Below are 27,874 nucleotides of genomic sequence, written 5' to 3'. Positions count from 1 at the left end.
AACTTTTTGTTTTCATGTAAAAGATTAAGAGCCCAGACATAATTTTTTCACAAAGAAGCAAAAGACTTGGTTTTTTATGGTGTTTCAAACAGTGTTGGGTCATGAAACAAGTGTTGTCTTGTGGAAGTAATCTCCATTTCTGAACAGTAAACAGCTATTCAACTGGCCTCCTATGATGTTTACTTTAATATACCATGTAGTTTGGAATATGACTTTGTTCCAAGGAATACTAGCTACAAACATGATAGTGCAGGGGGCAATATAGACATAACAAATTTCCATATTTGTCACATATTTGTAAAAACTGCAATGTACTTTATTTTCTACATAATTATAATCTGCCCACAAAGAATTAAGGGTTGGCTAAAACAGTAAATGCTGCACTGTGAACTGGTCTATGTGTGCCACAATTTGTAGTGATTTTAAATGTACTGTATATCCAATGTGTTCTGCCCAATGAAAACTGGGTTATAAATACATATAAATGTGAAAGGCCATATTTAATTACTGTACTTTCTATTTCTTCCCCTTAGAAAATGGTGCCTAAAATCCAGGTACATAATATAGTCCAGAAATTGCAGTAACTATGAAACTTCTGTTCATGAGGAAGAAGTAACTACTGAAAGCCTCTCACAACCTGAAGGAATGTAAGAATGCTCTTTTGAAGAACAGAGACTTTACTTGATTTTCCACTGCTTGTGGCTCTGAATAGGGCTCATTATTAGTCTTCCTTCCATGCCCTGCACCACAAGGTTCTTTTTTATGCCTCTTGTCATGCAGTACTTGCCCTTTTCAGGGTCTCTGGTTCCCACTGGCCTGTCTAAGCCTCACATCCTCTTCATCCACGGCTCTGATTGGTCACTCATATTCTCTTTGACCTGTCTCTCTCTGCCGCTTCTGCATAAGCAACCACCTTCTCTACTTGGCTCATCCTATCCTGAATTAAAGATGGAGGCAGTATGTTCTTCTGAAATCTTAGTACTCACCTAGCATACTGCACGGTTTCACAATCCAGAAAACTGCAATACCTATGACTTCATGATTTATGCAGGTTACCTACTACTGTCAGGATAGCAGAATGCAGAAGACATAATGGATTGAGACAGACATGTATACATAATTTTGGCAGAGAAAGTTCTTGCAAAGAAGCGACTAAAACTGAGATGTAAAGATGAAAGCTGCACCTATCGGAAATGGGTTGTGAGGAGGCAGCTAACTCAGGTTTGTGTCCAATGGTGAGTTTTGGTAGTACACATATTGAAGTTTTGGTTTCTATTACCAGGGACTTAGTTTCAATTCAGGATTCATAATTAGAACTGTAATTATTATATTCCCTTAACACAGTAAGAGGGTTGGATGATTTCATAAAACACAAAAATCATATTACAATATGCTCCCATATGTCCAATTTTCAAGCATCTGGAGGTCTTATCCATCTGGTAAATATGAAGAAAGTTTAGTATTTTTATAGTTATTCAGAAACAAATTTATGGTGCTCATATGTTCACCCCACGATGCAGTAGTTTTTGCAGCTGCCATTTGGAGCAGTACCCATCATTTTCCCTCAAGAGTGATTCCGTTACAGCAGAGGCCAGCTGAAACTCCCACATAAGAATTAAAGTGAAAATGTGTTTTGACTTTATGTGGTGTTTCTATGGGAGTTCTTCTAATGCAATTTCTTTATTCCACGGGGTTTGGTGAAACTGAGTCCACTTGGTACATGAGCTACTAATTGGCCTACTGTATCAGCCATGGAAGACAGATGAGTATGGAGCATTTGGTGGAATGAAAACTAAAAGGGGAAACCAAAGTACTCTGAGAAAACCTACCCCAGTGCCATTTTGTACACCACAAATCCCACTTGACCTGACCCATGATCTAATCTGGGCTGCTGCTGCTGCAGTGGGAAGCTGGCGACTAACCACCTAAGCTATGGCATGGCCCAGATTCATTTTCTTAGAAGGAATTGGAAAAATTACAAAAACCCTCTATCAACAGTTTCTTTCCCAGGTGAGCAAAGACTTGCTCACAGATGGTGGCAAAATTAAACATTTCATTATATTATTTTTTCACTTCAGTTTTCTAACAGTAATAAAAAATTGAGGTGCTCTACTTATATGTGGCTAAAGAATAAACATCCTTGTATGTGAGGTTTCCTTCAAATTTAATTTTCTTGCCAAATATGGAACACAGCTCTTCAAGATCTCTATACTAGTTTGTGAGTACAGTATTACTTAGGATAAGTCCTCTAAAAAGTATATTACCAGTAGGTAGGTCTCACGTAATGTGAAGTGCTCTCTCAGTACATGAAAATTTGGATTCCATACCAGTTAGAAACAAATCTTCATGCATGTTTCCAAAACATTCCCTTTCCTTTCCTGTATGCTGGACTGTGCCGGACTTTTGGTCCACACGTAGTTACAGCAAAGGGCAACAATGCAGGACTTCTAAAGTACACTCCTCTGCCACCTGGAGTCCATGCTTGAAATCTGCATGTTTTGCCCTCACCAAATGTTACAGCAACCCAACCTAAAACAGACAGGATGTTTGCACACATACAGTAACCTCCTGGCTATCTGTTATTCAAACATCGAACTGATAACAGTTTCATAAAAAGTTACTCAAAAACAAATTGTGATGCCGGTCAGTACGTCCAGCATGCAGTAGATACAGCTGCTACTGACAGCACTACCCACTGTCCTCTCTCACACAGATGTCCTTGGTTGAATTTATGATTGTGTTACAGAATATGTATCCAAAATATTTCATCCCTCAATTCACTATGTCACACAGCAAAACTCCAACACAAGAACTAAATGAAAAACATCTTGTAAGGAATGGCTGTAATTAAAAATACATTAATTTTAATTATATACTGGGGCCAGAAGAAAGGTTCTGATATAAAGTTCAGCCAACACAGCAAACAGGTAAAAGTCAACCTGGGCTTTAATTAATTAAGCATGAAGGTATATGAGGGAGTGGAGGTATAGCTCTACCATTCTTAACCTCAGCACTATGAGTGATCAGCTACATGCCCCAGCCACTTCAACCCTGGGGAAACAATCCCCAGTATCCACCATATATGAGGCTGAGTGGACACCAGAGATTGTCTGGAAATTAGAAAGAAGAGAAAATCTCTTGGCCCTGCTGGGAATATAGTTAATAGATATGAATGGAAAATTATGCAATATAATTCCTTGACATAAAACAGGTACCAGTTAACTGGTTTGCCACTTGCTGTGTTGAAAGCAATGGATGCTCAAACATGTCATACTGAGCTGCAGAAAATACATCATAACTCTGGCACACAATGCACTTGGCACATACATGCAAAGGTTGTGTATGACTTCAATATGACTGAAACAAAAGCCAGTGTTTTGGCCTTCTGAAATTTGTACCACCCTACAAGTGTACCAAAATTTCCAGCAGTTCAAGCTGGAGGAGGACCTCTTATGTAGAAATCACAATCAAGAAGAATTCAGAGACACTGAAGCGGAACCAAACATTGGTTCATCAAGTCTTCCTAACATCTGCACATGAAGATCTGGTGCTAACCCACCAGAAATATAAAAACAGACTTGAGTGGAACGCTTAAACAATTTGAGAACAGAGACTCTCACACAGTTTTTGACGTTGCCAAGGACTACCAGTCTGAACTACAAACAACACAACAGGTAGCCTTCAGATTTTGGTTTACATTTGCCCTGTAAGAGTGACAAGGTGAGAAAGTATTGAAAAGATGATGGTCTTTTCTTTGCAAGTATACGTCTGAAACTCAGTGCATCATTATTTTACAACAATGTGGCTGCCCTACAGTGACTGAAAAGTACATGGGGGGGGGGTACTCGTATATTTTAAACACTGTTAGTAGCTGTCGAATGGTGGGATGACAGATGAATTAAAAAGGATTTTGAAGGGTATAGCTGTGGCCTGACCGGTACTATCCTGGTATTTACCTGAAGGAACTGAGGAAACTCATTACAAACTTCAGCCAGGATAACTGCTGTCCTGACTGAAATATTAAGGACCTCCCAAACATGAATCTAGAATGTTACTGTGATACGAACCTGCTCAGTGAGAAGGTTCAAGCAAGGTAGCTCAGAACACTCCTGTTCTATGACAATGATTTTTCATGCATAATAAATACTGCAACCACTTCCCTGCAAAATAAGTTCAACAGAGCTACTCACCCACTGACCTACCAGGCCTGACATAGCATCATGCAACTTGCTTTTCGGTCCAACAACAAAGGACTGACCTTGGTCAATTTTGAAACCCTGAAGGGGCCCTAAATTATATAAACAGCAGCTTGCAGTTGTGCCATAGAATTAATGTACAAGGAGCGTTCCATATATAATGTCTCATATTTTTTTAATGAAAACTACAATAGATACAGAAAGCACAATAACATAGTTAAATAGGTTACTTACAGTTATTTTTTTTTACATAATCACCACCATTCATTATGCACTTTTGTCAGTGATGAACAAAAGCCTGTATGCCGCGCTGTAAAAGCGTGCGCCAGCAGAGGCCAGCCACTTTCTTACAGCTGCAATGACAGCATCATCTGGAAAATGTTGCCCATGTAGCCCATCTTTCATAGGCCCAAAGAGATGGAAGTCTGAAGGTGCTAAATCAGGGCTACAAGGTGGATGTGGTAGGCCAGTCCAGCCAAACTTTGCAATGTGGGCGGTGGTTGCCAAACTGGTATGGGGTCTAGCGTTATCGTGTTGCAAGTGAAAGGCTGTCTGCTTCTCTGGCCTGACTTGGGAAATGCAGGCTTTCAGCTTAGTCAGCATCATCTTGTAGTATTCAGAATTGACAGTCTCACCAGGCTCCAGGAAATCCAACAAAATCACATCCCACCTATCCCAAAAGACTGTACACATCACTTTCCCTGCCGATGGCTGTGTTTTTAACTTCTTTTTTTCTTGTGGAATCCGGATGTTGCCACTCCATGGACTGTCTTTTGGATTCTGGCTCATAGTGGTGACACATCTCATCTCCGGTGACGATGCTGTCCAGAAACTTGTCACCTTCAGCCTCAAACTGGTGCAGCAGGTCCTGACACACTTCCATTCGATGAGTCTTGTGATCCTGTGTAAGCATCCGTGGGACCCACCTGGAACAAACTTTGCAATAATCCAGCTTCCCCAACATCGTTTCCAATGCATTATAGCCGATATTAAGCTGTGCACACAGTTCCCTGGTCGTTATCTGCCAATCTGTATGGATGATTGAGGCGATGTTCATTGTGAGGAGTGGCAGCTGAGCAGGGACGCACAGGGCGTTGTGTGTCGTGCACTTCACTTTCGCCATTGTTGAAACACACTACCCACCGCTTCACTGTGCTGACATCCACTGTATTGTCTCCATACACCTTTAGCAAACACTGATGGATGTCAATGGGTGCAATTTGTTCAGCAGTGAGAAACTCAACACATCTCTGTTTTGTACGCACTTCTATGTCAGATGCCATTTTGGTAGACTGCTCTGCTGTCACTATCTGTCACATGACAACCAAACTAACAGTACATTGGCGGAAAGGTTCAACCTTTACTACAACACCGCCAACATCCAGCTCAGACATTACATATTAACACAAAAAATAGGAAGCATTATATACGGAATGCCCTTCATAATAATTCCTTCCATAGGTAGTTTTGGATAATGAGACACTGCATTGGAAAAGGGAATGAATTCACTGAAAAGCGTAATTGTTGAATAAAGTTGTTAGATTACGTGTGTCAAAATATTTTCTAGTTGCCTATGCAGAGTTTTAGGAAAGAACTCCAGGCTTTGGTAATGTAATATTTATTGACACAAAGTACAGTGAACAACACAGGAAAGAAAACTGAATTATGTAACGCCTCAAGTCTGATGCATAAACAAAGAGAAATGTTAAATGCCATACATAATACTGCCCTGACTAGCACTCACTAGTTCACATATGAAAGAGGCCTCACTCAGAGTTCAGTTTGGTGCACACTGCATGAAAAGTAATAGTATCTTTTTCATGTATAACTTATGCAAGTTCTAAAGGCAGGGGTTAATGATCATCATCTCAAGTTCTGCCAAAGGTTTCTACAAAACCTGTAGATGAGCCCGACTTTTGTGCCACATATTGCGGACTGATGAGGCATCACTCACGAAGAGTGGAGTTATTGTTCACAAGCTACATCCCCTGTGGCCCCTAATGTCATCGGAATGAATTCAACACCATCCTCTATTCACAACAGCTGATACAGTTATGCACCAGATTCAAGTGACAACATAGACATCTACCTGTGTGAGTGTTAAGAGCATAAATGATGTTCTGCCAAAAACCCATTCATAAAAGACGTGAATATTCATGCTAATCAGCTAGACGTACTATGTCATTTTATCATCAAAGTGTGGAAGGATACAAGTGTAAAAAATATCATCAGGCCTTTCAAACTGTGTATATCCAGTTTAATTGACGATATGGAGGAGATTCTGCTGTGGCAAGATGAAGGGGAAACTGACGCTGAAGTCATGTCATCTGATTCAGAGTCTGATCCATATGGCGAGTCACTTACATGTATCTCAGCATGCACTTAATGAACTGATGTCAGATGCTGATGATAACACTGAAGGACCTGAATGAACCTCAGTTTAAAAAAAGGGTAGTTCATAGATGCCTTATCTGGCAAATATAGCCCCACACTTACAATATTAATTGAAAATTCAGGGGTAGTCTTATGAGGCAGTATGTACAATATATATAAAGAGGGCAGTGAGCCCCTATCTCATGAGGCCAGGTATTTATAAAATGACAGCTGATGTGTGCGTGTGTTATGAGAATAATCAGTAATTTACAGTAATTCTGAATGCATTTTAACATAAATTCTGATATACTAATTTTTTACTTACTTTCTCATACAATTAAAACTGGAGCTCAATTTTTCTCTTGCTGTTTGTGTGTAATTGTCGCCACTGAAACATGTCTCCTGAGCCACTGCATGACAACCAATCCATTGCTAGCGAACATAGGGGGGGATACACATACAGACACACAGAGAAAGTACGCCAACAGCAGAGTTTTCTCTGTAGTCCAATCCAAAGTTATACAAAGAGGACAACCCAACAGTTGGAAGACCTAACTGCTGAGCCATTGCCTAGTAATGGCCATTCCTACACTTCTTCTCTGACTGCAATATTCCAGCTTTCAGGTGTCATGCCATGTCACATATGTTTGTATGGTATTCTAATGGTTGTCCCTTCTGGCCCCAGTATTCCAGCTTTCAGAAGTTAAGGGGTGATACACAGACACACAGACAGCAAGGTAACCTCATAAGCCACCTTTTTTTTTTAAAAATAAGGAAAGCAGGCTAATAAAGCAAACTCTGAAAAATAAAGTTTCTGTTGTTGATGTGAAATACTTGATATTTTTCACACACAACCTAAATGATCCTCCATGTCTGTTATTTTCAAAAAAACAAATGGTTCTTGGAAAATTTGTATTCATATTTACAACCCAATACCAGACCAAGTATCACATGCCTCATTCATTAATCACCATTACTTCTCAGGTCATTTTGGGGGTAGGGGGGGGGGAGAGAAAAAGGAGGAAGAAGAAGACAATGATGACAAAGAAAACCTTCGGTCAGGAAGGTCACTAGCTCAGATGCAATTCACATTGTATACCTCCCAAATACAAGCAGAATTACTGTTATACCAGTGTGCATGGTATCACTCAGGTATCAAAACATACAATAAGTGCTCAATATGTTGTTAATCTAATTTTACACAAAATGATCTTAATAAGAGATGTCCTATAGATCAAATCTGAAAGGAATGTTTCATATATTACACCCATGTAAACCAACCTGAAGAGGAGAGTAGTATATCCCCACAGCTCTTCTTCCACCCAATGCCATGTAGTTCAATGGTCTCAGGATGAGCCCTCAGCATGGGCCATTGTGATAGGCGGGTAGGCCCGCCACATGGCACACCAAGAAACCTGGTTCCCAGCAATGTCTTGTACAGATATTCTGCATCATCCACATTACAGATGGTAATGGGGAGCCTGCCAGATGCAAACACTGTCATTCTGTGGAGAAGATTAATGTTATCACTTTGCTTGGCTCCAACTCAACTGCTATGGTTACATGCAACTATCTACACAGAATCCAAATACAAATTTTTAAAATTGAGCTTAAAACTAACCCAAAGGTGTACTGCTGTATTTGCAGCAGCCAGCCACTAGACCCTATCATGATGCAGATGAATCCAATCCACATCCTTACACCATGTTTCTCTAACCATATCCAAGGGTGATCATTTCATTTTAATATTATCCTCCAACCTACACCTAGGTTTTGCATGTATTCTCTCCCCTTCATGTTTTCCACCCACTGCACTGAAATATCATAACAAAATTTTCACATGATGCTTAGGGAATTGATCAGATACATATCCTAGTTCCTCATAAAAGTTATCATTTGTACCATCACTTTTAGCGTGGGGCATTTACATTCAGAGTAACATCACACCAGTGACCTGTTAGTATTACACACATCCTATCTCTAGCAAAATCTACCCTCTTACCTGCTGATATGATTCTGTTATGTATGAATGTATAACTGTCTGCTTATTCAGTAGAACCCTGGTTCCTTCTGACCAACTGTACTCCCATTAAATCTAACTTCACTAATTCTCTTACTAATGTTCTGATGAACCTGTCCTATACAGATTCCTGACATTAGAAATTCCAAATCTCATACTCATTTTCCAGTCCGTGGTTGTGGAGTGTTTGCAGAAAAGAATGGGTCCTCCTCATCAGCCAACTGGTTTCTGGACATTTCAGATGGGGGAAGGGGGAGGATCCTGATGTTTCAATAGGATGACAGGCACACACAAGCTTGGCATAAATATGTTCTGATTTTATTTTGGAACATATAATTTATATTCTCTTGCCACAGATCTGAAAATCCAACTTTTCTGATTCAAATTAATTCTAAATAATTGATGTCAACACAGAAAACTTGGACATATATAATTCATACCCCATGATCCCACAGTTGAAACAGTTAAGACCCTATGCACCCAGACTATGCCACAATTAATATAAAACACTCTTTCATATTTTCTTTTTTTTCAGTTTTATAACAAATTTAAATTATGAAAATATGTAAAAAAGAAAGATAACCAATACTATAAAACTATGTATATTTCATACAACTTATGTCATTCATTTGCCAAACAATAAACTAAGCCAAATTCCTCATGAGGACTAATTCTGATTACAAATTTTAAGTAAACTGCATGATTACTTGATTTCATCTGTCATTATCAGAGCTCCCTTGGATACCTGATGGGGTCATTCCCTTCAACATAGTCCAGTCGTCCAAGGCCAGCAATGAACAGTGACATATTTGGCTGCAGCCTGTACGTCCTTGGGGAAATCAATTTCTTGGGTAATGTCATCATCAATTCTTCTGCTGTCAGTAAATGGATTACCTGCAATGTGATCAAAATTTTGAGTCAGTTCTGTAAATTTATTTAAAAAATATACTGTGTTCATACTAGTAATTTGTGAATTAAAGTATACACAGGTTAAATAATGACAACTAAAATTACATATCTGTTTGATGATTCAGATCCTCTTGATGAGGACTTTCTATTAATTTCATATACCACACAGCATAGAGAGACACTTTTTCTTAAAAAAAAATGACAAAAATGAATGAATATTTTTAACATTCAAAAAGGAAAATACTTTCCTGCGTAATGAATCAACTATCTGAACAATCTTTTAATACACATTCTTAAGTATGTTCTATATGACTTATACAAGTATCAATCAAATCTGCAAAACCATTCATTTGTACAATTTTTTATAAGTATTTTGTGTAGAGCCATTGCTATGCAATGACAGCGAGATGGGTGGATATACCAGGGCCGTTTCTAGGCAACGGCTAGGTAAACACATTCCTCTAAAACAAACAATGAATCAACATCCGTTGCTGGGCAGCAGATTCTTAATAATGCAACAGCTGGACTACAACAATAGAAGAAGTGTGTTTTCTACATGATCCATGTCAAGATGTTACAAACAAGGGCCCAAGTTAGTTGATAATCTGTATGGGAGGCTGTGAAGACAGGACTTGAGCTGGAGGCGGAGGAATAGCCATTCTTGGAGCAGTTACCAGGAAACATCTAGTAACAGACTGAGAACACTAGACTGTGTGCTCTAGTGAACTGTAAATGTGGAAATGATGATAGTGTTATAGTTATTTGTAGTTACAACCTCTAAGCGGTCAATAAATCTATTCACCATTCCAAATCCCATCTATGGTCACACAAACATGTGACAGATGGTGACTGAAGTGGCTGGATTGGAATCACATCCCAACACATGACGTGGAGACCGCAGTAAGAAGCTATATCACCACGCTATGGAAATGCAACAGAATGCAGAACTGAAAGCCAACCAGGCAAAAGCAGACACCAATCTAAAGGAAGTGAGAGCCTGCCAACCACACCTGAAAGAAGAAATGCTGGCCAAGTAAGCTGTCCATCACAAAAAGATGTTGCCCAGGATGGACTCCCAGCTAAAGGAAATTGAGGCCTGTCTAGGAAAGATGGAGGACACGGATTTGGAGGCAAATCCAGAAGAAACAGGGTCCAAGGTGAAGCATGAGGAGGTCCCTAAGGAGGAAGCTGCAAAGGAAACTTTTGGCCACTGAAGGAACAGTATAGGGACCGGCATCTAGCCGTAAGGCACAGCAGTAAGCCAAATGAATGGTCCCAAGGCAATGGTGGGTTTGGGAAAAAGTTGACCCACTGTGCCATTCCTGCACAGCGTAAAAGACACTGTCAGGGAAAGGGCAAGGCCAAGGCCATGCGAAGAATCCAGCATGGACACACATTCAGAAGATACATCGGGTGAATCTGAAGGGAGGCAATGGAATAAGGGACCAAGACGTAAAGGAGCAGCTATGTCCCGGAAGTAAAAGGACATCCAGCAGGATCTTCAGGAAGGCTCTCATGTTGGAGATCATGAAGCAAAGAACTGAAATGTCAGTCAGGATTCAGAACATTGTGGAGGGGTTGACCCCCTCCAAAATGAAAGAAGACTACACACAAAGCAAAAGCGGAGATGTAGGAGCACTGGTCACTCTAGGTAGTGTGCCCGCACCAACTAAAAGAAGGATCTTTATTGTTCGTATCCTCTGGTGTGTTGTGATGTGGAAAGAAAAATAATGGTGGTATGCCTGGACCGGCTCACATCTTATCGGGGAGCTGCTCAGGATGAGCTACAGTCTACTTCAATCCAGGCAATTTTTATTTGCAACCACCCATAGGTTTGAACTTTGTGTAATGGACTAGGCAAATTGATTTGTTCTAAGCAGGGCACTTTCCACCAAGATGTATAACAAAACGGCTCGTTGGCTGTTGATACAGCATTATAAAATAACACAATACAGGTATTTTTACTTGTAATATCACCTGTACACAAAGGGTAATTTTGGACAGAAAAAGATGGTACCTACCCATAATAAAACCCCATTACAATGGCTTACAAATTAATTAATCTACCATAGTGGGTTAACTGCTAACATTTATCATAATCATAATGTGAAATGACACCTGAGAGCCGTGATAGTGGAGGCAGAGCCAGGTGCCCATGGCTAGACAATGGCTCAGTAATTATGTATCCATAGCAACAAATAGAGCTGAAGAAACAATGCATTGCATATGGAGTCAAGCTGATTCCTAGGCAATGCATATAGAAACGTTTCCATTACAATGGATAGGTAAAGGCTGTTCGCATGGCAATGAACCAGTCAAAAGAGTAAGAGCTAGGAACACAAGGACTCTACTGCTGCAGGTGATCTCCGTACAGTTTGACCAGAACCTACCTCAGAGAGAGAATTGACCAAAAGAGGACAGAATACAAGCGAACACAGAAGATGGAGTTGGAAGTCAGAAGTGAAGCCTTTAGCTCGTGTGGTGTCATCACTGTCCATAGTTACAAAGAGTTACAATTACAGTAAGGCTGTGTTACAACTAACTGTAGTTCCACTTGGTGAATATCCAGTAAATTGCTTCATATAATTCAGGATCCATTACCTGTCATGTTACCAGAATATGTGACAATATCTTTGATGCTTGCACTTTCACTACACACCTGGTCCGGATGTACAACTCCTGGTGTGTCATAGCACCATTTACTTTTTGCATACATTTCATCTGAAGGATCCAAGCCAGATAAGGGCCTGGGACCTTCTGGGGAAGTTTCCATGGAAAAAGGATCTAAATTTGAGACAGGCTGCTTTTGGCAGAAGGTCATTCCAATGTGTCCTGAATAAAAATAAAAAGAATAAAAATTGAAGAATGATGGGAGAAAAATACCATATACATATAGGCACCATCAGTAAAATTGCGTTTTACTTTCTGAGACCATCAACAAACCTTTGTGGTGTCTAATGTTTTTATTTAAAAACCCACTACACGTTTCGACCTTTGTTCATAGGTCATCTTCAGGTGGCATAATGTGACAAATGTTAGTGAACTGTTTTGCTCTATTTTCTACAGTTAACTTATCAATGTTTCTGGTATGTTACCACCTGATCATGATCTAAAAAATGGCTGATACATGTAAGTATTTTTAAATAAAAACATTAGATATTGTGAAGTTGTGCTAATGGTCTCAAAAAGTAAAATACAGTTTTACTTGTAGCTTAATATAAAACACAACAAGATGAAAATATTAAAGCTATCTCTCTGACCGAGTGCCATGATTCTAGGTTGTATAAGGGACATTATGTAGACCTCAGCACTAGATGAAGAGTTATGTACAATTTGAAGTTTTCACAGTGGTGGTTATGAAGAGTTCTTTCTTCTGGGATATAAAACCATGTAGTCCATTGAATGTCAAACAATGTTTCAGAGGGACATGCTGCCTCCATGTTCATGCTGGTTTCTTGCTTGGCTTATTCTTTGACCCTGAAAATGGAAGCAACATGTTCTTCCACAACCTCAGTTGACTTTCAAAGGACTAGCCTACACATTCACTTCTGCCTGTAATGCAAATCTGTTCACAATCTCTCCTTAATTTAAAATTACATTAATATCACAATCAACACTGCTCCATGTTTGTCTTACTTGGCCATCCTCAGGCAGCTGTTCACTTTTTGAAATCGCCATACTATTCTAGTTCCTAAGTCAAAATATTTCAATGCTATTGCACTGTCATCATTCACATTAAAATACATTTGTTTCAGAACTTTTTATCCATTCCTATGATATTTTTCTCTTGTGGTGTCTGTGTTTTCTGTGATGTATAATATATGTTCATGATCCTTGTTACTGTAAAATTTTACAAATTTTGAATTTTGGTAGTTGCTTTCATATTACTTGCTTGTGCTGTTTTATTTTGCCATATGAACATTGGTGTGGTGTTATTGTTGTTATTTTTATCTGCAATATACAATGATGTAAGTAAAGTAAAAAAAGTAAAGGTATCCCTCTAACAGGCCGCGGAGGCCCATAGGGTTGTGAGATGTTGAGGTTCCCACATTTTCTAGACAATCGGCTCATAGAAGGTGGTAAGGTTGTCAGCCTTACGCGCCGGCCACCTATTACACCAAAGAACTTTCCAAGAATATTCCTGGTATTCATTTTTGTTAGAGGCTGTGTTGACCCCAGGGCCATAGTGCGGCTGGAAGGATTAGGTAAACTGAAAAAATCCACCTCATCGGGATGCCCTTACAAAAGTGACATACACTCAACTTGTGGGAACATACATACTAATGAGGAACATAAGTACTCGTATATAAAAAGATAATAACATACAAACACATAAAAATAGCAAATACAAATATTAATAACACATCTTTAAATATTGCAGATAAAAATAATGATAACACTATGCCAATGTTCGTAGAGCTAAATAAAACAACACAAGCAAGCAATATTAAAGCAATTACCAAAATTAAAAATTTGGCAACAAAGATCATAAACATATATTGCACATTACAGGAAACACAGACACAGCAAGATGAAAATAGCAGCAGAAAGGATAAGGAGTTATGTTTCAAAACAAATGTATTCTAATGTGAATGACAAAAATGCAATAGCACTGAAATATATTTAGAATTAATCACTATGCAATTTGGCAATTTTGAAAAGTGAACAGTTGCCTAAGGATGGCCAAGTAAGGCTGAAACATGTAGCAGTTGATTGTGATTTTAATGTTATTTATATTTAGGAGAGATTGTGAACAGAGCTGTATTAAAGACAGAAGTGAACGTGTAGAGTGATACATCAATGCAACAGGATGCTGAAATATAGTGTTATTCAGTGGACTATATGGCATTATATTACACAAGACAGAACTCTTTGTAAGCACTCCCATGGGAACTTCATATGCTACACAGTCACTTATCTTCATCTACTGCTGAGGTCTGTATCCATGTCCCTTTATACATCCTCGCTTCATGATAATCAGACACAGGGATAGCTATAAGTGCAGTCTTACCAATGAGAGCTGGTAGATTTCGTGACGTATCCTCTTTGAACTGGCTGTAATGCAGCCTGCGTTCTGCCTCAAGTTGCTGCCTTTGCGATAGTATACGTTTAGTCCGCTCAGCTAAACGCCAGCCAGATGGTCGCAGAATAGGAAACTACATAACAATGAGAAGAATTAAACTGCCAATAAAAATAATTTTAACACTTTCACAGGTATGAGGTTTCAGGTGCTTCGATATAATTCTTACATGTAGTCATTTTGTGTTACATGACCTAGGCAGATGATAAGGTATCACTAAATAAGCCATGAGAAAAGAAGAAATGCTATAATAAGCAGTTACTTTGAGGAGGTTTATTGTTGTGCCTGGCCAGGGCGAAGTTGTGGCTCTTTGTATTAGATCCACTGCCTTAACTTTGCAGTAGTCAGACCGCAGAAGGGCATTGAACAGGGTCGATTTCCCAACATTGGTGCATCCAAGTAGGTATACATCTCCTGCAACATACACAATAAAATTATTTTCAAAGTGATACTCTCTTTCAGGAAATTCTTCATACTTATATAAAACAAATTAAGCTCTGAATCTGTCAAAGACATTTACTGCAAGAAATTTCATAGTATATTGGCATTAAATTCTGAATCCTTCCTTATAGACACTTAGGCCACACCACAGCTCAGGCGGTTAGTCGCTGGCTCCTCACTGCAGCGGCCCGGGTTCGATCCTGGGTCTGGTAAAGTGGAATTTGTGGTGGGCAAACTGGCACTGGGGAGGGTTTTCTCCAAGCAGTTTGGTTTCCCCTGCCAATCTTCATTCCACCCACTGCTCCATCATCATAATCACCCGGGGCAAGTACAACAGGCCAATCAGTGGCCGCCGTGCCAAGTGGACCCAGCTGGACTCCACCCCCCACTAAGCGAAATTATAAGCCAACACAAATAATGAAACTGAACACAACGCATAACCAATCACAAAAACTTGTAATTGATGTCTCTTTTAGCTGGTATGCATATTTTCATTTCCAGTTCTAAAACTTCATATTGAAATGTTATATATACAGGATACTCTACTCATGCCCACAAAGAGGCAAACTGAATTGTCAAGTTAACTGTGTCCCAACATGGGAAAGTCATACAAATTCAGAAGAATATAGTTATGTACAGAGAGCACACATGAGAAATTTGGTGTGTGGGTGTTCACATGTGCATGTGCGTGTGTGTGGCATCACATAACTCACAACTTCGAACACACGTAAACTGAACAAAATTTAAGTGCTGAATGTGACACTTCATTCAACCCTCAATGCATCTTTATTTAGTCCATGCAGTGTGGACAGTAATCTTACATCTTTTCAGTCTCAATATAATAGTGCGTATTGGTTTACTTCAGGATGCTATGAGTTTTATCATGTAATACCATGGCTACTACATGCAGAAACACAAATACTTGAACAGAATTGACATCCTGATCCTTCTTTCTATTTGTTATACAGTTACTTTACATTTAAGCATCTACAACTTGCAGCAAACTTCAGATAGGGTTTCTGAGCTTGCTTTGTATGTAATGAGCATCACAGCAAGAATATTTTTCCCCATTTATTTATTTATTTTCTTGCCTGGCATTCTGCAATACAGTCAACTCTCGATTATCCGGGATAATGGTGGGGATGGAAATCACGATTAATCGAAAACCCGGTTAACACAAATTTTATTAAAAGTAGTACTGTAATACTGTATCTTCATAATACTATAGGCCTACCTGTATTTAAATTTATTCAACCTCATTTTTATGTCATCTCATGGCCTATTTAATACTTTTTTTTTTACATTACACTGAAGTATGAATTAGTTATTTCAATCACAGTCTTCAACAACATCCAACACTTTTTACGAATATTTACACTTAACACTTAAAAAAATTTAATATTGTCGTTTACTTTTTCGCGGCATTTTCCTTTTTCTGTTGAATACTTAACACAACACGCTTCCTTTTACACCCTGACATTTTGCTAAGGCACTTGAAGATCGATACAAAGAGACCAATTGGGGCGGTGTATCTATCCTTGAAACTTTCCACAAATCCTTGCATTCTTTCACCCCTACCCTAGAACATTGTGTTAGCATAACGGGACCAAAGAATGCAGAGCTCGGTTCACACTAGTGCGAAAATAGTGTTACAACTCACCATGTGAAACAAAAAGTGAATGAATATTAAACAACATATAAGCCTCAAAAAAGCCCCAGTAGCCACGGTTAAGCCGCAAACCGGTTAATCCGCCCCCGGATAATCGAGAGTTGACTGTATAAGTCATAATGCGATAAAGAGTTACCAACCATGAAGAATGCCGTCTTCTGCGATGTGGCACCGTGTAGATCTTGTACGAACTGATGTTTTGGAGGAATGTATCGCATCCACCTATAGCCACCTACTCACAGTGGTTCCTCGCTCGTGGATTTTTCTACCCTGAAGATGGATGCGATACGTTCCTCTGAAACGTTGGTTCACATCTATACAGCAACACTTCCCAGAAGACAACATTCTTCATAGCCACTGCCGTGAAAACCTCAAATCTTCCAGTTATCAAGCAAAACAAAACATTTTGGATCCATGTGTCAAGTGTAGGGTGGCATGTGTGATGAAAATGACGGGTTCTAGTTCAGATGATCAGATTTATAAGCACATTGGTTACACACTCTCTTAATTACACTTAAATGCAGGCAATACAGTGCTATTGCTGATTTACACACTTCCTAGTTCACAGTTGCACATGCACTAGGATTCTCTGTTTCCACTAGTTGTCTCCTGGCAATGCATCTCATCACAGAAACTAGCACTTCAAATCACTATGAAGTCTTCCTATTATCTCATCTTCAATCTCTCTGTACTCCTCTGTCCTAATCTGTACTCAGTCTTCACAATTTAAGCTCCATTCTCTTCCTTGTACTCTCAACTGTTGAACCCTCCTTGATTCTCCACTTTGCTCCATTCGTGTTATTCCACTGCTACTATTTCTCTCTATAACAAACTCAACTGAACTATGAACTCAGAACTCTGTCACTCACTTATATAGCCGAGGGACCAACACTGACCAATATCATGTGACCCCTACCTACTGTTGCTGTGTGATGTCACAGCACATGCACTGATGGATATGCAGGAAACATATCACGTGATGTGACACCTACTGTTGATGTGTGACATCACTGATCTTACACCAACTGCTGGGCACATGGAAAACACAGCTTGCTCTACTGTTGTGGGTGTTTATTGTGTTTACAGAGCTGTTGCCTGGCAACACATTGATCTAATAAACTACACACGCATACAGTCATTATACCATACAAATTTATGAATAAGAAATGTCAGCTCTGCATACCTCTGTATGCCCACAAATTATGCAGTTTGGTGATCAATTCTTCTACTCCATACCCTGTCTTGGCACTGATCAAAGCAACATGCTTGATATTTGAAGGTGGTATGCCACTGTGAGCAACACTTTCAGCCAGGCATTTCTGCATATGATGAAGATACCCACGGCTGTCTGGTGGCAGCAAATCCACTTTGTTACCAACCACTACAATCGGTTGCTTACGACCTATAACAAAGAACATTTGAAATATCTGCAGTTAGTGATAAATCAAAATCAAAATTATGAAGGAATTAAGAACAGATTAAATGTTTGGAATGCTTGCTACCAGTCAGTTCAGAATCTATCTTCCAGTCTCCTATTTGAAATCCATGCATTAAAAATACATTCTCATGAATGTACATGTTAATTTGTGTAGGTGCAAAACTTGATTTTTCATTCTAAGGGAAGAATACAGGTTGGGGGTGTTTAAGAATGGGGATAAGTTTGGAGAATATTTGAACCCAAGAAAGAGGAAGTAATAGGAGGCACAAAAAAATTGCACAACAATGCACTTCACAATTCCTACTATTCATCAAATATTTTCAGGATGCTCAAACCAAGGAAGATCAGACAGGCAGTGTATGTAACATGCACAGTACAGATTAAGACATGCATAAGAAAATGTAGTCAGAATATTTAAAGGGGGAAGAGACTACTTGGGAGACATACATGTGGAGAACAAGATAATATTAAAATTGTGCTTAAAGAAAAAAGGTGTGAGGATATAGATTAGATTCATCTGACTCCAAACAGTGTCCTGTGGTAGACTTTTTCATCATAGTCAAGAACTTCTGTGCTTGATAAATGCTTCATAAAATGCAGGGTATACCTTGAGCAGCTGAAAGACTATAATAGGACTCTTGATTCTTGGAGCCAACTAGTAAGGATCATTATGTTTCAGTTAAACATCTAAAGTTTCTGGACTTTAAATTTCAAAACATGGGACCATCGACACCATCAAGTGGGGGGGAGGCAGCCTTATGCCACCCTCCATGAATTTTTGGAACAAAAAATCCAAATAAAAAAATGTTTTCCAAAATTTGTATTTCTCTATCCTGTGCAGCCACATAACTCTTAAGGTGTCTGTAAAAACATTCTTAAATGGCTTGAATGTACATATGTAACAAAATTCTCTTGATGATAATCACATATGCATGAATATATGGCCCCTGTCTAGAATAAGTTAAAAAGAGCACTAAAAACTCAATCAGGATAACTGGTATTTCATCTTGGATTCAAACTAGTTACCGCCTAAACACAAATCTGACATGTTACAACTCTGTCAGCCTGCTTGGTCACAATACGTGAAAATGAGACACTAAACTTTAGTTGTTGTAAGACTATACTTACCAACAATGTGCATAATTTCTGGCCAGATACTGCAGGGAAAATCCAACAGATCAACCATAAGAACTATTAAGGCTACTGTATCCTTCAAATGGGCCATTAGTTTTGGATAGTCATCTGGAGAAACAATCACATTCAAAGCAGTGTCATAAAAACGCAGGAAGTGACAGCGCTGACAGACAACTGCACGCAGTGAGACCTCATCTAGTTGCTTAAACAGCTCACTGGGAAGGTAGCCTGGAATAGCCGTGTCCTGAAAGTATACAGATCTTACATACAATCATAATACTTTATTTTTATTCAACTGTATCAGCAGCACAGTTATCTAACATCAGATGGATTAGAGAGTATCCATGTACAAAAAATACACAAGAAGCATTTATAGCAGAGTTCAAGGCACTATTCCACAAAACAGACAGCCATTGAACTGGCCAAAATCCCATATAGGTACCTCCCGCTTGTGAATACAGTACACTGTTCATAACCAGATGACTCAATATGACCAAAATTACTCTCTTTAATACATGCCACACACTTTGGAAACTATAAACATACCACCTAACTACAATAAGAATAACCAAACAATCCAGATTTTCCCAGAAAGGTGTTCAAGCAAAGTACTTTAGTTTCCAGGATTATCAACTGTTCCACATTTCAAAGTTTTAAGAATGATAATTATATTAAAAGATTTAATCAAAACAGTACTACATGGGAGACCTGGATGTAGATGGGAAAATAATATTAAAATGGATCTCACAGAAACACACTGTAAACTGAAATGAAATGGCTCAGGATAAAGTCTAATGGTGGACTTTCATGATTACCCAAATATTTGGGATTCAGGAAACAAAGATTATCATGTGAAATCAAAGCAACTCACAGATGGATTTCAATGATACCTGGTAAGCCTCATAGTTCTTTTCATATGAGATAATACAAAATCAGAAACAAATTGCACTTTTTGGACATAATACTGCTCATAAAAACTACTATAACTCTTGCTCTAATGAACTAATTTGAAGACTAATGAAACTGAGATTTTAGTGAGATATAACATGCCTCGGTTTAGCATGGGCCAGCTTTAAGACCACCAAATTGATAATGACCTAAATATTCAAAGATTGTCTTCAAATTTTTTATTTTTCCCCCAGCTCTATCCTACTCCACATCCCCCCCCCCACCAAAAACCATTGTGGCACACAAATCGCAGCATAGGATAGGACAGTTAACCATAAATCCTACATTCACAGTATGTGACCGTAATTATAAATACACATCATGAATCTAAGAATATTTATCAAGACATAAACTGCCATGGTAACATGAAAGTAAGCACAATGGTAAAATATATATTTAGCAAATATCACCCACCCAGTATGAAATGAACTGTTCACATAGACTGTAACTGTTTGCACATCTTGTGGAGGAAACATGCAAATCCACTGAGTAAGGGTCTGTGAATCAACTTCTGTGATATCAGCCCTATTACCCATAAGAATATCTAGTTTCTACACAGTGCCATCACCCCAAAAGAGGATCAACATAAATTCAATGTCCAGCAGTTAACTTCATGACTGCTTCTGGGAATTATCTGCCTAGTGCCATCTTAAAGAAGATTCAAGACCACAGAAACTGACCACAGACCACTTCAAGATTGCTAAATTATTATAGTCATTCATTATTATATTGTCATATTGAATTGAATGGCCGCGCCACAGCTTAAGCGGTTAGTTGCTGGCTTCCCACCGCTGCGATCTAGTCATGTGGGATCTGTGATGGACAAAGTGGCGCTGGGGCAGGTTTTCCCCGCGTACTTCGGTTTCCCCTGCCAATCCTCATTCNTCTTATTACTATTTACTATTAGTATTAATATTAATCTTTGACTTGTCCCATATCATGTATAATGATTCATGGATGAAATAAAATTGAACTGAACTGAATTGAGTATAGAAATTTACCTGACAATGAAGCATAGCCCCACAACCTCCACAAGGCACATCACTAAGGGGAACATTCATATCTGGTGTTCCATAATTCAGCTCCCATGATCTGGGATTTTCAAACACATCTTCACTTTCATCATAACATTCATAATCTGACATCCAATTAGAAACACTGATGTCTGACCTTCTTGTAGGTAACCGGGTCCAACTTGAGTTACTCAATTCAGAAAACTTCAACATTCCTTGATATGGAAGATCAACGCGTTTGTTTTCATTATCTTTAACTCTGCTGCTAAGAGTAGTATCCAATTCTGTTTCAATGCTGTAAGGAAGGCATACAGTTTCATTTTCCGGCAAAGTTTCTACTTCATCACTATTAGTTTTATGAATTTCTGGTGTATCTCTTAAGTACTTCAGAGCAACTGGAATATCCTTCATAGCATCTTTCTCATTTATTTTCGAAACTCTTAATTTTTCTTGCTTATCCTTTAAAATTTTTTTCCTTTTCCAGTTCCCATTTAATTTCGAAAATTCTAAAACTGTGTTAAATATTATCTTACTGTTAACGGCTTCAAATTTTCTTTTCAACTCTTCTGTTTCTGCTTCTTGCACAGCTTCTAATTTTCTATCATGGTGCATCGAATCCTGCTTCTGAACACAAAGGTGAGTAGATACAAACGTCCGTCTTGTAGACAAACATTTACAACCACGTACTTTCATAAAGGCTGTACGAACAAAACTTTGATACGAACACTCTACCTGCACCAAAAATAAAGCACTGGGTCCAAATTTCAGAAAACGATCAACACTTTTCTGTAAATTTTGTAAACGATTCCAACATACAGCCATTGCTTGGAATAAACACTCGATAATGATGGTTAACTGTTCACATAATTCGCCGGTAAACCTGAAAATAAGTCTACAGGAGCGAATATTTTATAATACTGAGGCGAAGGAGTGGGCAGATTGGTGAGGTTAGGGTTTTAAACTAAAAGTAGTCGAGAGACCATGAAACACTAACGTCACTATACAAATCGTTTCCAAATTGGGGGTTCTTGCGAGTATCTGCTTTACTCACTTCCGCACCCCGAGTTCTGTCGTAACTTCACTTCTTTCTCTACCTAACACGCATTTTCATATTGCTACACACCGCTATACACCTCGCCTTGACCAGAAAATCGCAGCATGCGTGGTGAGGAGCTGAGGAGTACGAGACCGCATGAGTAATGATGGCCATTCCGCGCTAAAATTCGAATTTCTACAATGAGAAAACTATTATGTAGGATTGCTATTTAGGGCCACAATCATTATGATTACTCCTCCAAGAAATACAATTTGAGTCTCATTTTTAAAAGACACAGCTTCTAAGATACAGTGTCTACTAGGAGAAATGCCGGGATTTCATGCAGCTGCAGTTTAGGAAAGAGAATATACGGGGCAGTTGTTTGCATATTTAATCTATTAACTGAAACAGCGTTTCTTACACACAAGTGGAAAGTTTGTTATGCGCGAAATACTTAACAATGAGCACCAGCTCTACATACGTCCCACGCATACGTACCTTTTGTAAGACGCGCTGTAACAAGTATTTCGTAGTGTTCGCAATTGCTGCTGATATCCATGCTTTGACTTCAATCAGCATGCACTCTCTTTGACTGTACACCTTGAATTGAATTGAATTTATTTACATTCTATAAATCCTAAGCAGGTTAGTACCCTTGGATACAGAACAAGTCAAAAGGTTACATACATAAGTACAGGCAATTTTGGCTTAAAAATTAATATAACTTAATTTTACATCATTCTCTATTTACACTGAAGTATTCATCTAAAGAGTAGAAGGAATGAGCATGTAGATAATTCTTTAACTCTGATTTAAACTTTTTAGTATCATTGCCCAAGTTTTTAATACTTTGTGGCAGATTGTTGAACACTTTTATGCCAGTAAAGTAGACTCCTTTTTGATATACTGATAAAGTTGATGAGGGTAGGTGGAAGTTATATTTTTGTCTAGTATTCATGTTATAGACATCAGAATTTAATTTGAATTTATCTTTGTTGTAAACAACAAATAAGAGAAGCGATAATATGTATTGTGATTGAAGAGGTAGAATTTTTAATTTCTTAAATAATTCTCTACATGAATCTCTACTTCTACATCCTGTAATGATTCTAATTATATTCTTTTGTATTTTAAAAATTATTACACTATGTGAAGAGTTCCCCCAAAATATTAATCCATAGTTCATAATAGAATGAAAGTAGGCATGGTAAACCATCTTCAATGTTTCCTGTGACATAAAAGGCTTAATTGATCTCATCGCATAGCAAGCTGCATTTAATTTAGGTATAATTTGTTCAATATGTATTTTCCAAGACAGTGTACTGTCTACATGTATTCCAAGGAATTTTGTATCAAGTACTTTACAGATTAATTTGTTGGCATAACTGATGTCCAGATCAATTTGGTGGTTGTTTTTAGTTGTGAATGATATGTAATGGGTTTTATCAAAATTTAATGAGAGTAAATTGGCTTCGAACCATCTGTTTAAGGCTTCAAATACAATATTTATGTCATTTTTAAAGTTTTCAAATTTAGAGTTCTTAAATATTATACTAGTGTCATCTGCATATAGAATTGGTTTAGATTTATTGTTGATGGTTTTAGATAGATCATTTATGTAGAGAAGAAAAAGTAAGGGACCTAAAATTGATCCTTGTGGAACACCTTGCTTTATAATTCCCCAGTTTGAAAATGCATTATGACTGAGTTTTTATTATTTATTTCAACTCTTTGATACCTGTTTTTGAGGTATGATTTGATCCATTCATTAGCTTTGCATAGCTTTCCCATAGCCCTAAATAAAAAAGTCCAAAGACGCAAAGCTAGGAGAAACAAGGAAACCACAATTGGTGGAAATGAAGGCTTCGTTCGTAAGCAAAAATTGGATTGATCTGGCTCATGATAGAGACAAGTGGGAGGCTCTTGTGAACACGGTAATGAACATTATGTTTCCATACAATTTTGGGAAATTCTTGAGTAGCTGAGCGACTGGGGGCTTCTCGGGGCAGATTCAGCTCCACAGAGTTGGGTACTTATCATGATTTGAGGGGTGCCTAAATCTCACATCAAGTAGTTGCACTTTATTCACCATATGTGGTGAAGACTCAGAATCTTAATATTGTGTTCTATGGCTTTGTTAATCACATCTTTGTTCTTTTGTTGAACTTCGAATGCTTCACAAATTTGAAGAAATGATCAAATCAGCTGGTTACTATGTCAGTCTCTAGAAAATCACTTGGATGGCAAGTTGAAACTGAACCAACTAGTGCATTATCCACAAGTTCCTCTTCATGTTTTTCCTGGGGAAAACCATCAATGGTTCCAATGGCATTCATGCAAGTCATGAGTGTGATGAGTTGACCACTTCCTGAAGAAGTTGACAAAGCCACTTTTTCTTATTCTTCAAGCTGAAAACTTTGCTTTGTGTTGCGCAGTTGTAATTTATATCCATCAATGTTAAAAATTCTATGGGCTACATGATTAATTTTTCAGTGCATGAGGAGTTGTGATAGCATAGTCGGTATACTGACTGGCTACAGGCTGGACGACTGAGGGGTTGGAGTTTGAGTTCCGGTAGGGTTAAGAATTTTCTCCATGTCGTCCACACAACCTCCAATCTAATGGTTACCGGTGGCTCTATCCTTGGGGGTAAAGTGGCAGGGGCATAAAGCTGAGCAGTCACCTCTAACTAGTGCAAGTTCAAGAAAATGTGATCCACTTCTCCATATGTCTTCATGGCATAGTGTTTAACATACGGGATGACTACGGTGCCCTACTATACTCTGTCTGAAGATGGACAATTTCTTGCCACTGGCTTCATTACAGAGTCAATGAATTCTTTTGGATATTCACTGAGCATCAGGTCATGTCTTATGTTTTTAATTTCGTTGTTAAAATCCTTCTGGTTTTGACATATGACCTTTGCTTGGTTGACCAAACTATGAATGATTACCTTTTTACATGTAGGTGGTTGGATGTGAAGATAACAACCAGTATGTGTAGGCTTCCGGTACACTTTTGTGGTCAGTTCATAACCAAAACGTCCAAGAATGGAAGGGTATTATTAGCATCAACTTCCATAGTGAATTTGATGGTAGGCCTGATGCTGTTGATGTATTGTACTGTCCGTTATGTAGGGAATGTAAACAACGTGTCGTTGTTTACATTCCCTACAGAACGGCCAATACTTTGTAAGATCAGGCACCAACTATAACATTAATATTACTACATCTATATCATGAGCCTCCAAAACAGTTTATTATATATACACAAAATATAGAATACTCCAATTTGTCTGTGGGAACACAACAAAATCACAAAACCAACGACTGACTCGATGATGTAAAGCATCACTCAAAGAATTTTATTGTTTTATACTATAACTTTTGTTTTATATAATATAATTTATTGTAATTCTATGCCAAGTATTTTAATATAATTAATCTTATTGTATCCAATTTTATTAGTACTGCAGTTCAGTGGTGTATATATGTTAGCCATGTATTTGCCTGATGACAGCTTTTAATAGCTGAAACATGTAGCAGGGCCAAATTAGGCACTGACCTTAATATAGTTGTGTTGTGACAGTTTTAATAAACAAATTGTGAAAAGAAACTTACTAAATGCAAGTCAGTTTGGCTTTCGAGCAGATCACAGTATCATACTTCAATGTATGAGGTTGGCAGACCATGTCACCCTTAATTTAAAAAATAATATATAAAAGGCTACTGTGTTCTTCGATACCGAGTAAGCCTTCGACATAACATGGAACTCTGTCCTGCTATATAAATTGTCAGAATCAGAACTTTCTTCAAGTCTCACTAAGCTAATTGGTTCTTTGCAGAGGGCATACAGAGAGATGTTGAACTTTGATAAACTGAAGGCAAGGAGGAAGGAAGAAATTTCCCAATGCACAAAGAAAAAAAAAATACTGCAACAACTGGAGATGGCGTTGCAGATGGCACATGAATTCTGTTCACACTTCAAAAAGTAGAAGTATTGCAATTTAGACAGAGTATTTTGTGAAGGCCTGAGGGAAGATGTGGAACTATCAATGCCATGATTGTTTTTATTTGTAATATTCAAATTTTTTCTTGCCCTACTTATGTTATTTTGGATATAATAGGCTTTTGATATCACCTTGCTCTCTGTCTGTCATGGTATTTCTCCCTAATTTCTTTGTGTTCTATGTGGTCCATGTTGTATGAAGGATGTATAAGAGATCAGAGTGTTCTCAGTGTCCTTGCTAACGTTGAGCCTACTTTCCTTACTTTGATACAAGAAATGTAAGGAAAACGTGATTGCCTAGTTTCTTTTGACGTGATACCAACCACATAGCAAATGGTGTCTCCAAAATTCTTTGTTGCTGCAGGAATGTCTTTACAATTTGTTACCTAGAAGGGATAAGGGAATATATAAACAGACTCATGGAGACACACTTAGAACAATGCCTGCATTGTTCAGTGTGTTTACTGCTGTGGAAATGTGTTTACCATGGCATTGCCTAGCAATGAAAGGAAGAATACACTTTACCAAGCCTTTGCCTAGCAACGATAGGAGGGATACACATTGAGACACACAGACAGGTAGGAGAGATTTATGAAGTATTCTGTTGAGAAGGGCTAAGTTGACATGAGAGAGGCACACACACACACAGTTTCATACAGTTGGTTCAGACATTCAAAAGTTAATAAGGGGGATTCATTGCCACAGAGATAAAACCAATTTTTGCTTTCTGCCTAGTTTCCTAAACTAGGTTTATGAAATTTCTATGCTGTCTGTCTTCAATCACCCCTATTAACTTTCGAATTCTTAAACAAATCTTTGTGAAACTTAATGTGTATATCATGGCAACTTATTTCTTATTTAACTTTTATGGTATGAATCCTGTTGTGTGTCATATGAAAGATATATAATGGGACAGTCTACAAAACAACAATTCTGAAAGAGACAAAATAGACATTACTATGTCAACATTTGTTTTTATTAGCTGCTGGTGGTAATGCCACATGTTTTGACTCTTCTCTTGTGTTGCCTTCAGCCATACAAGAATACTGGTACTAGTTCCTGAATTGTGTCATCAATCAATTTGAATTCACATTATGTTTGTATTAATTTTTATACTAACAAATACAAATGTGGCTTAAGTATAGTTTAAAACTTGACATTAAAAGGATAACATTAAAATAGCGATTAAAGTATTTATAACTTATGTCTTATTTAAGACATTGTGACTGCTACATAATCCATACGTGTTGTTTGGTCCTTCCACTGTGATAGTGATGGTTGTGACGTGGGGTAATTACACGCTGGGGTCTTGCCTCAGAATCTGGGTCGTGTTGGTTTTTGATCTTTCTACTATCATGTGAAGGCTATACTCATTCTGACTATCACTCTGGGATTGTTTATATGTGGAGCTGGATATTCAAATTTGATATTCTTTATATATACAGTTCCCCATGGTGGAGTTATTATTATGCAGTAGCGGTTCTGTCTGAACAACACAATATGAATTGATATTGATAAATGATGCAATTCAAGAGCTAGTACCAGCATTTGTATGCCTGAAGATGACCCAAAGAAAAGGTCAAAACATGTAGTGTTACCACCAAGAGCT

At 38.2% G+C, this 27,874-nt stretch overlaps 1 protein-coding gene across 1 annotated transcript; it reads right to left on the bottom strand.

Moving 5' to 3' along the window:
- Positions 1-2,143: 2,143 nt before the first annotated feature.
- Positions 2,144-22,405, bottom strand: LOC111865313 (nitric oxide-associated protein 1). The gene is made up of 9 exons (XM_023853222.2): positions 21,210-22,405; positions 19,255-19,504; positions 17,872-18,090; positions 14,841-14,992; positions 14,510-14,654; positions 12,158-12,330; positions 9,335-9,483; positions 7,851-8,074; positions 2,144-2,529 (listed from the first exon to the last, which is right to left on the bottom strand). The coding sequence occupies exons 1-9, from the start codon at positions 22,041-22,043 to the stop codon at positions 2,345-2,347; spliced, it is 2,331 nt and encodes a 776-aa protein (XP_023708990.1). The 5' UTR covers positions 22,044-22,405; the 3' UTR covers positions 2,144-2,344.
- Between the last annotated feature and the right edge of the window lie 5,469 nt (positions 22,406-27,874).

This window comes from Cryptotermes secundus, unplaced genomic scaffold, assembly GCF_002891405.2.
Source record: "Cryptotermes secundus unplaced genomic scaffold, Csec_1.0 scaffold3651, whole genome shotgun sequence".
Lineage (NCBI taxonomy): Eukaryota > Metazoa > Arthropoda > Insecta > Blattodea > Kalotermitidae > Cryptotermes > Cryptotermes secundus.
Note: the sequence above shows the minus strand (reverse complement) of the source record. Positions and strands in the feature narration are given on the sequence as shown.